Source organism: Xenopus laevis, chromosome 1S, assembly GCF_017654675.1.
Source record: "Xenopus laevis strain J_2021 chromosome 1S, Xenopus_laevis_v10.1, whole genome shotgun sequence".
Classification (NCBI taxonomy): Eukaryota; Metazoa; Chordata; class Amphibia; order Anura; family Pipidae; genus Xenopus; species Xenopus laevis.
This window is the reverse complement of record NC_054372.1, coordinates 118097133-118107748: the sequence shown is the minus strand read 5'-3', so window position 1 is coordinate 118107748 and position 10616 is coordinate 118097133. Positions and strand designations below refer to the sequence as shown.

The 10616-nt window shown below is 35.6% G+C and overlaps 1 protein-coding gene across 1 annotated transcript in view; it reads right to left on the bottom strand.

The window, feature by feature from the left end:
- Nucleotides 1-236: 236 nt before the first annotated feature.
- The window catches only part of LOC121399435 (histone-arginine methyltransferase CARM1-like), a 53554-nt gene continuing 43174 nt past the window's right edge, over nt 237-10616 (bottom strand). Inside the window, exons 8-13 of the mRNA XM_041580131.1 lie at nt 10460-10541; nt 7803-7888; nt 4539-4628; nt 4073-4210; nt 1359-1448; nt 237-308 (exon numbers count right to left, since the gene is read on the bottom strand). Coding sequence (XP_041436065.1) covers nt 299-308; nt 1359-1448; nt 4073-4210; nt 4539-4628; nt 7803-7888; nt 10460-10541 — 496 coding nt within the window. The 3' untranslated portion in view covers nt 237-298. The remainder of the gene's footprint in view (nt 309-1358; nt 1449-4072; nt 4211-4538; nt 4629-7802; nt 7889-10459; nt 10542-10616) is intronic.

Genomic DNA, 10616 nt, shown 5'->3' with positions numbered 1-10616 from the left:
TTCAAGGTTTTTTAGATCTGATTATATCAACCTAAATTATTAGTAAATTAGCCAAATTTGTGGATGGAAGTTAGTTTTAAAAAAAATGGTGCCAAATCAGGGAACTGTATTATACATGTATTGGTGGAACAGGAAACAGACTCGTAAAAACTTGACTATTTTATTACAAATTTGTAATGGAAATAAAACATTTGAATGTATAAATCCACTGAATACAGATTTTTTGTGTTTTTTTCCAGCTATGAATGAACTGCATTCTTCATTCCAAAGTTCTTCAACAGATTTTCACACACACAGCTCATGCATATCTGTAAAGACATAGATTACAGAGTGTAGTATAGGCCATACAGGATACTTAAAAAATTCTTGCTTGGCTGCGTTTCACAAAGCAATAATATATAACAGGGATGTAGGAAAGTTATTTACTGGCACTGAACATTTATTATGACAAAATAGTGACCTATTCAAAAGAGCTGTGCAGGTAATTCAGTATTTGCTGTCTGGTTTATAGTAGAACTTGCACCAGAAAGACCTACTCTTAAAAATAAGCCTTTTTATCCAAAGTCTGGAACTGGAAAAGCTGCTTGCTGTTAAGCCAATACTTATTAGCAGCGAAACATCTTTATTTAAATGTAATACATGTATTGGACCTGTTATCCAGAATGCTCGGGACTTGGGGTTTCCCAGATAACAGATCTTTCTTAAGAAAATAATATAAATATTAAATAAACCCTATAAGCTGGTTTTGCATCCAATAATGATTAATTATGTGTCAGTTCTGGTCAAGTACCAGGTACTGTTTTATTATTATTACAGAGAAAAAGAAAATCATTTTTAACAATTTGGATTATTTGATTATAATGGAGTCTATGGGAGATAGTCTTTCAGTAATTCAGAGCTTTCTGTATAACGGGTTTCCAGATAATGGATCCTATACCTGTAAAAAATCTTAGTTGTGGGCTTTGCTTTCCACAGAAAAGATTGAGTCTGATAAAATAGTAGTAAAAAAAAAGCAGTTTTCATTTTAATGTTCTCATCTTGAGATCAACAGCATAACAATTGAATCTCCGTTCCTACTATCCATTAATAAATAACACGGAAGAACAACTGCAGTGTATTTTGTTATTAGTTAAAAGAACATTGCTGACAAAGCTTTTGATTTCAACATATTGCCAAAACACCAGGATCACAATGGAAGCCCTGCATACTGTTACCTTTTAAAAGAGTAGTAGACCCACAAACTGCTGTGAAGTGCAACGCATGAAAGGATACTAGAAAGTGTAACAAGCGTTTGACATTTTAACATTGGTTACGTTAGGCAGCAAATATTGTATTTATCTGCAATATACAATTCTTACCTAAAAAAGGGATTCTTGAGATCAAGAATGTTACCAGACTTAAAACCGGTTTGGTCTACTGCTGCCACAATTTGTATGTCATAACTTTGTCTGGATCAAACAAAAAACATAGCATACCGTTAGTTATCAGTTATGCTCCATTACCACCTAATTACCTCCAATTATGTGCCTCTTCGTTGATTTGTGGTTAAAAATGGTATTAGAAGTATGTATATTACTTCTGCATTATACGTTCTCATAACAAACCGATACCATCACACTATTCTGAACATACTTTTTGTTAATTTGGGTGCCTTGATGCATACAGGTAAAGTTTCACAATTAGATTCTTGTACAAATAAAAATTGAAACATAGTTCTTGATTTCTGTACTTAGACGTATGCAGGAGCAGTTGATGTTTTTTTGGAGAAGCCTAAAAATACATTTTTGGTATTACACATATGGGGGTCTATTATCCAGAAAGCTTGGGACCTAGGGTTCTCCAGATAAAGGGTCTTTTCATACTTTTGTATGCTTAAGCAACAGTTTATATCAATTTAAGTGGAATATTAAAGAATCTTACCAAACTGGTATATATATTTATGTAAATATTGCCCTTTTATATCTCTTGCCTTGAACCACCATTTCGTGATGGTCTCTGTGCTGCTTAAGAGATCACCTGACCAGGAATACTACAACTCTAACTGTAACAGGAAGAAGTGTGGGAGTAAAATACAGAACTCTGTCTGTTAATTGGCTCATGTGACATAACATGTATGGTTTGTTTGAGTGCACTGTGAATCCTAGGATCCCAGGGGGCGGCCCTTATTTTTTAAAATGGTAATTTTCTATTTATGATTATCCAATGGCACATATTACTAAAAAGGTACATTATTATGAAATTGGTTTATTTACATGAAGCAGGGTTTTACATATGAGCTGTTTTATGCAATATAATATTATAGAGACCTACATTGTTCGGGGGGTATTGTTTTCCTTTAACTGGGTGACTACTACTATATACAATTTGTGATGGTCTGTTTCCTCTATAGAGCCTACATTAAGGGACCCATTTACTAACAATCGAATTGTGATTTTTTCCCCATAAATCTGGAAGAATTTGTGGTTTTCCTATATTTCTTAAAATCTGTTAAAATTCTAAATTTATTAAGTGCAAAACTTAAAAGTTGTTGAGATAGAAGTCAATGAGAGCTGCACTGATCTTATTGGACCACTTTAAATCAATTGGGACTTTCAGAAGTTTTCTGAAGGTTTTCGAGGTATTCGTATTTTTTAGCGCATCGTTCAGTGCCTTTTTTTTATTTGTACTTTTTATATTATGATCTTTTAATAAATTCAATGACAATCGTGGTTTTAGAGTTCGTGAGTTGAGTCGTGGTTGCAGAAACCTCTATATCCACTAAAATCCGACCTTTAATAAATACGCCTCCACTTTTCACTGAGAAGGAAGTCATTACTGGGTCAGGAACAAGTGATGCTTATAGGCCTTAGTGACCGCATTCTGCAACATTCTCATACTCAGCCCTTGACAATCAGGAGCTTATAGTTCATAAAATCAAAAATTCACTAAGCCATGGTAATGTATTCTAATATCATTATATATTACAAAATGAAATTGTGCTTACAGTAGTACCTTGTATTGACTTGAACAAGGGTATTACTATTTGGAGCATCTAAAATTCACTAAATCTATCCATACAGTAGATCTACTAAGAGGTGTCACAATTTCAAAAAAAATACCTGTTAGAAATATAATAAAACAGTGCTGGTCTCAATAAACACTGATCAAGGGTCATTGCACCCCACTAGTTTCTTGTACAAACAAAATTAATCACTCGTAAACTCACACAATGCTTTTCCAATATGTGCCATATTTAATGATATTTGCAGTATTATGGATGACATTTTATTAAACTGTCCACTAGATGTATTCCTTTATAACAAGAGTCACCCATGGCCTCCTGATTTATTTCCTATTTGGTGGAAACTGTGGGATGCAGTGGCTGTCTGCTTTCAGGTTCATGTTCCCTAAAATAAATGTTCTTGAAGTGCATATTCCTCAAACCATATCCTGTTGAGATTATTAATCATCTAGTTTTGCCTTTCTCTACCCAAGACCAACAGACACTACTATGAGGGAATTTACATGAACACACAAACTCCCATTTGGAGGCTTTTTTCTTTAGTCTGGGAAAAGTATTTTAGTTAACTAGCTATCAGTGTAACATTATTTCCAAAATTTTCAATTAGTTTAAGTACATAAAAATAAAGATGCCATTTTTTTTGTGTTTGTGGGTAGAAGCCTTGGATTTACATGGGTCTCAGAACCTGTGTCAATAGGGTTGTCACCTTTGCTCTGTGTGGCATCTAGACAGGGGACGGGACATGTGATGTTGTGGGGTGGGGCACGTGATGTAATGGGCGGGGCACGTGATGTCATACCACACATAACAAAACATATTATTATTACTATTATTATTACTAATAATAATACATTATAAACTATAAATAATAATACTAAATTATAGTTGCTTTGCTTAAACATGCTGCACAATTTTGAATTAAAGCAAACTGCACTGTTCCCAGTCATAGAGTGCTTGAGGAGGTGGGGGCAGGCAGAGAAGCAGATGACAGAGGTGCATATCTAACAAATATTAGGGAGTGTAAATATATGAGCGAGACAACTATGTTTCAGTTTATTTGCATGGTCTTACCGTTTATTAGCCTGAAGCAGCACTTTCCCTGAGAGAGTTTCACCCTCTTTTGCAAAGAGAGGCGTCTGAAGAAGGCAGCGTACCTGGTACCAGTGAGTTAGAGGTTCAGTAGGAGCCGTGGAAAGCCAGACTGTGACCCTGCCAGACAAGTGAGCAGACAAAATGACACAGAAAATACTGATAGAGAGACATTCAAGTTGTGTCTTGAATAATATATGTTCATTAGACATACAGATGACACTATGGTAATTGTTCTTTGCTCCCAGTTATTATTAGAGGTTCTCTGGAGATGGATAGATTAGCCCACCAAGAAACCATGAATGAATATACTGATTCATGTTGTTCATGATATTTTTGTGGCACAAGTGAAATGGGACCAAATGCAATAATATTAACTTTGCCTAGTGTTTATTAATAAAACGTTGTATTTTCTAGAATGAAAAGATAAATTATATAAATTATGTACAGTGATCCAACAAATGCAACGTCGAACCATATTGCAAGTCCATGGACTAATCCAGACTGTATCATGTGGAAAACAAAGGGGATCTCCATTCTGAAAAAAATAAGAAAATATATACAGAAAATATAAGTACCATTAAAAAAAGAGTACAGTACATTTAAGCAACAGATTGACCTAAAGTAGATACCACTTAACTTTATAGCAGTAAATTATAAATGAACAATTGATCGACTTAAAAAACACAAATAGAGCCAGTACTTAAGTTACAGCTAGTAGATAAGACCGCACTTCATTAAGAATCGCAAGATTTTTTCTTCATACGACTTATTATGTTTTTCAGTAGAACTTAGTTTGGGCTTCAATGCAAATTAGCAATAAATCAGTAGTAAAAAGGTTATGGATAAGCAATGAGATTGGCCTGAAAAAGTTTGACTGATGTTTATGGTCTTATAAATTGCCACAATAAATAATACACCTGTATTTGTAAATTAGTTCTACCCACGATTATAAAGAGAAAGGAGAAAGCATGCCATTGATGAGAATACACATATATATATAGAGAGAGAGTAATAGGTTGGGTTGCGTTTTTTACATATAGACATTATGTATTCGATTAGTAACAGTTTTAAATATGTAACATTTATATTTCTTAATGCCCCTTATAGTAACAACATAATTAGGATTTATTTACTGCAGATCATAAGAGCAGAAACAATTCTGTAGCTATTCAATTTTCTCTATGCTCCATTAGATAGATAAAGATGGAGAAATATATGTTCATCTGGGCATAATTGCTTTCTGTTTTTATTTTTATATCTGTTCCCACTGTGTTATTGAATACAAAACGAATAATCAGATTCATGAATCAATTTTCGTCTGGCATGCAATTTTTTTTTCATAATGGAGACCCATTATTTGGATGAAAAAAACCTGGTTCACAGGGTACCCAGGCTCCCTGCCAATATCTCGATTCAGTACTATATTTCTTACTGCCCAATAAATCATTTCCGCTTTCATAGACTGAAACTCTGAAGTCACAGTCTGTTTTTTTTTACTGGAGCCACACTGAACCTTCCTGTGAAATTAGCCAGAACATCATGAACTACCATAGTTAATTTCATGATATGGTGTGTATTAATAGCTGGATGGTAATCATCAAATAACACATACTAAACATGAATGAATATATATCATTGATTCATTTTATTTTTTTCTGAGGACTTGGATGTTTTTGGATTTATTAAATTATTATAAGAACAAAATACAGGCTCTAATCATAGCTATGGGGCCATTAATTAAATATTAGTTTGGTTTCATCAAGTGCCCTCAATATATTTGGTTGCAAATATGTAAATATTATGCCACTCACACTGCCATTAAACTTCTCATTTCCTATCAAATTTCCTGTGTAGAGTTTAGTGGCAGCATGCCAAGGATCTTCCTGGAAACATAACAGACTTCTTTAGCCCCATATAGTAGGTAAATAATTCTAACATTCTTTAGTTAAATTACAGTTGCAGACAGTCTCTTCAAAGTGTCTGCATCTTCTCCAGAAATGTGCTTAATTTTTTATCCTTTTTTTACACCTTAGTGCACCAGTGAATTTTTTGTTATGTTTAAAAGCTGTATGTTAAATAAACTCATTTTATCCTCTCTGCTGTTATCTGATTGATGATATTTTTCATTCCTAACTTATTTAGCCTTTTTAGCTGTTTTAATCTGCCAATTTATCAGAGTAGATTTGATAACTTGGAGCAGTTTCATTTGATTATTTGCTTTAAAGATCAATGCAAATAACACAGAAAATAAATAAGAAATCAGAACTGAGCCAATCAGCAATAAACCTGTTCCCACTGAAGATAGTCCCTATTTTTATTCCAAATATTACCATTGTGATATAAATAATATTATGATATGCAAATTAAAACATAGCTCACTAACAACATTATGTGCACACATTACAAGTAATTTATATTGATAAGAGTAATTTAGCATTATTAATATGCAACTTAAACTAAAACATATTGTAATGGTAGGTCTATGTTTGAAAAAAAAAAAAAGAGGTAGTAAATTCAGTTTGGATATTCTATCTAAATTAAAAATACATGTATGGGTTCCATTATACAGAAAGCTACAAATATGAAAAAGACTGTCTCCCATAGACTCCATTTTATCCAAAAAATCCAAATTTTTAAAAAATTATTTCCGGTTCCTGTAAAAATAACACGGAACCTTGTACTTGATCCAAGCTAAGATATAATTAACCCTTATAACCTATTGGGTTTATTTACTATTTACAAAAGCCCCCCTAATCTTGCAGGCATTGCCCCCTCTCCCTCCTGGCGATGTGCTTTAGTGTTAAAAAAACCCTTTTAAAAATGTTGACCCTTAAAGGAGAAGGAAAGGTTAAAACTAAGTAAGCCTTATCAGAAAGGTCCATCTTAATATACCAGTAAACCCCCAAAGTAATGCTGCTCTGAGTCCCCTGTCAAAAGAAACACTGCATTTCTTTCCTTCTATTGTGTACTCATGGGCTTCTGTATCAGACTTCCTGCCTTCAGCTTAAACCTCATTGCCCTGGGCAAGAGCATGCTCAGTTTGCTCCTCTCCCCCCCCCTCCCTTCTCTACTGTAATCTGAGCCCAGAGCAGGGAGAGACTCAGGCAGGAAGTGATGTCACACCACATTAATACAGCAGCTCCTATCCTAAACAAACAGAGAGTTTCTAGAGCCGTTTACTCAGGTATGGTAATACATTCTACAGAATAAATATAGCATTCTAGCTTGCACTATTGCAGCTAATCTATTGGCAATAAAATGCCTCTGTAGCTTTCCTTCTCCTTTAAATGCAGAGAAGAGCAGCGGAGCTCCCGGTCTCCATCTTCCGGCTCTTCGTATAGTCTTCTGGTCTCTTGTCATATCATAAAGCCTGCCGGAGCATGTGCAGTTAGTCTGAGCCAGGAATTGGCTTCAACTGCAAATCGGCTTTGAGACCTGAAGACTACTCAAAGATCGCTTCTCTGCATTTAAAGGTCAGAATTTTTAAAATAATTTATTCTACACTAAACCACATTGCGGGGGGGGGAGAGGGGAGGGAGGCAATGCCTGCAAGATTAGAGGGGCTTTTGGTAGGGGGGGGTTTAGTTCTCCTTTAAGGTATGAAGATCCAAATTTCGAAAATATCCAGTATCCAGAAAACCCCATTTCCCAATCAATCTGGATAACAGGTCCAATACCTGTAATTCATTACAGGCAAATCAGAACTAACCTGTGTAAATCTTCTTCTTTACCATCAATAAAATTAACAGTATATTTTACTGTTCGGGCCATCAGGATTCTTATATCAAAAGTGTCCTAGGCAAAAAAGTTAAAAATGTCCAGTTGGGTCATCTATTCCATATGTATATAAATGTGTTTTTTTCAAACTGTATTTATTAGGTGTCCAGCAAAAAATGTCTTGTAAGGTGTGTGTATATTATATAAATGAGCTCAACATTTGTTTCCTTGAGATTCAGTTTGCTGCTAAATTAATTGATATTTTGCCCATTCAGGACATGTACTGATTATATACGTGTGCATCTATAGAGTAAAGGTGGCAACAGATGTTACAATTATGATCTTTCCTGCAAATTAGCATGCGATTTTCGGTTTTCGACCTGTCTGAGAGACGATGATATCCTTGTTTTCTGGCGTTATCGGACGACTTCTCTACTACCATAAAGACACCGAATATCATATGAAACTTTATTGCATTCAATATTTTCTGTGCGCCTATGGCCACCATAAGTGTGTTGAAGTTCTTTTCCTTTTGCTCTCCAAACAACATATTTTCGCACTGAAATAAGTGTGGTGTTTTGTCTTCCAGATGTATCACTAATGTCTAATTAGTTTCACAATTAAAAAGATAGCAAATACCCCTATATTGGGTGGTTTGGCATTGATGGAGAAGTAATGGCACATGTAGCATTTTCTCACCTGCATATTTTAGATGTTAAAAATGCTCAATACTCCTCTGTTCCACTTGTCATTGACATGAATGGACCACACCAGTCAAAGATGATTTTTGGCCAAAAAATGCACCTTTGTTTATTTTTGTGATACTTTCCATTTGAATGCGAATAACAGGAGATACAGAGCTTTATTGGTGCCTTTAGCATTAATGTTTTAGAATTATATTATTGAAAATGTAGATATATAAACATATACTTATACATTTTAAAGGAAAAGGAAAGTTGTTTCACAGTGAATGTATTTACTTACCTGGTTCCAGGTAATGTTTTTTGTACCGTGTTAGCCCGTTGAAAAAGTTATAGGGTAGTGCTTTTGATATGAAGCATAAAAAAAGTGGTGTAAAGTGTAAATGTCTCTTGTTGGACACTTTGTGCATGTTATTGCATAAACTACATTGCTGGACATCTAACAACCCCACACATCCCCACACATCCTCTCTGCAGACAGAATACCAATTCAAATTTCCCGGGGCAGACGCATGCGCAGTTGAATGAAATAGGCGGCTTTTTAGTTAAAGTTTGGCTTTTCACTCTAATGCACATGCGCAGCTGCGAGAAGCAAGAAGAAGAGAATCACTCGCTGGTGCTCACTGGAATAACCCGGTTCAGTTTTCTGCTGGTAGGAGCACCGGCTCGGGGTTTCAGATAAGTAAATACATTCACTTAGGGCTGCCTAACATTTGGCACCCCTAAGTGTGAAACGTCTTTCCTTCTCCTTTAAGCAAATATTATGGTATTGTATTATTATGCATATCGGGCAGGGGCGTAACTATAGAGGAAGCAGACCCAGGAGGTATAGGGGCCCCATGAGCCGATAATTCATATAAAGTTTCAATAAATATTGAAAAAACAAGTCAACCTCTAAACATTTTGGGGGCCTGAAAAATAGTTTGCTGTGGGGCCCAGAAATATCTAGTTACGGCACTGATATCGGGGCAAATTCACTAAGATTCATAGTTGCGCCAGCGTCCGCTTCGCCGCACTTCGCCAGGCGTATTTTCGCCAGCGCTACGCAAATTCACAAAAATCCGAAGTTGCGCTCAGGGGAAGCGTAAAGTTGCACTAGCGTTAATTCGCCAAGCAAACCGAAGTTACGCTAGTGATGCTCAATTTGCATACGACGCCAAATTGAAGTTACAATGGAGGTATATGTAGCATCACTACACAAGCCTGGAAAAACCTTCAAAACATCAAATAAAATTTTTATTTTGCCCCACACATGTGCCCACTGTATAGTTAAGGTGCCAAGAGTTAGGAAATCTAGGGGGGAAGGAGGGTAGCCAAAAAATTTTTTTCGATCTTTTTCAGCCTATCACCCATAAAAAAAGAAAAAACGCCAGCGTTTTTTGGGACTTAGAAAAATACTCTATTGCACTTCGCATGGTCTGAGGTGGCGAAGGAAGTCTGGCGTAAAAGGTAGCGTTCAGAAATGCGGGCGTCTTTGAATTTGCGTAGTTACGTCCGTTGCGCAAATTCGCCAGGCGTAAGGGTGCGAAGTAAAACTAGTGAATTTACGCTATTGTCCGTTAGTGAATCAACAAATTAACGAAAATGCGCTACGCTAGCAAATCAACACTAGCGTTAGGTGCTTCGTCCTTTAGTGAATTTGCCCCATAGTGTTCTAAAATGGCTTTTGTGAAGAATATTATCTAAGAACCACTGTGATATCAAGAATCTCAATAATGAATTTATACAGTCATGGAACTATGCGGGGGAAGTCTAATATCCTCATTTTTTACAACGGCAGTAATTGTGCAACACAAATAACATCACTGATTACATTACTAAGCACTGTTTATCAGGAAATAGTTTACAGGATATTACATGAATTTCCCTTGCGACTTCTATTATACTTATAACTGAAAGAAGATGGCTCAGTTAATAATCCCATATTGCACAAAAAGGGCAAACGTACTATAATTGGTTGTCGGAAGTATTCATCAACTGCTGCACTTCGCAAGCCTGCCAAATTGACCCCATAAAAGCATTGCTGGTACCTAAACAGAACATGGCAACGGAATGATTTAATGTCAAGTTGCAAACATTGATGAAAGATTCTAGCATGGATTAAA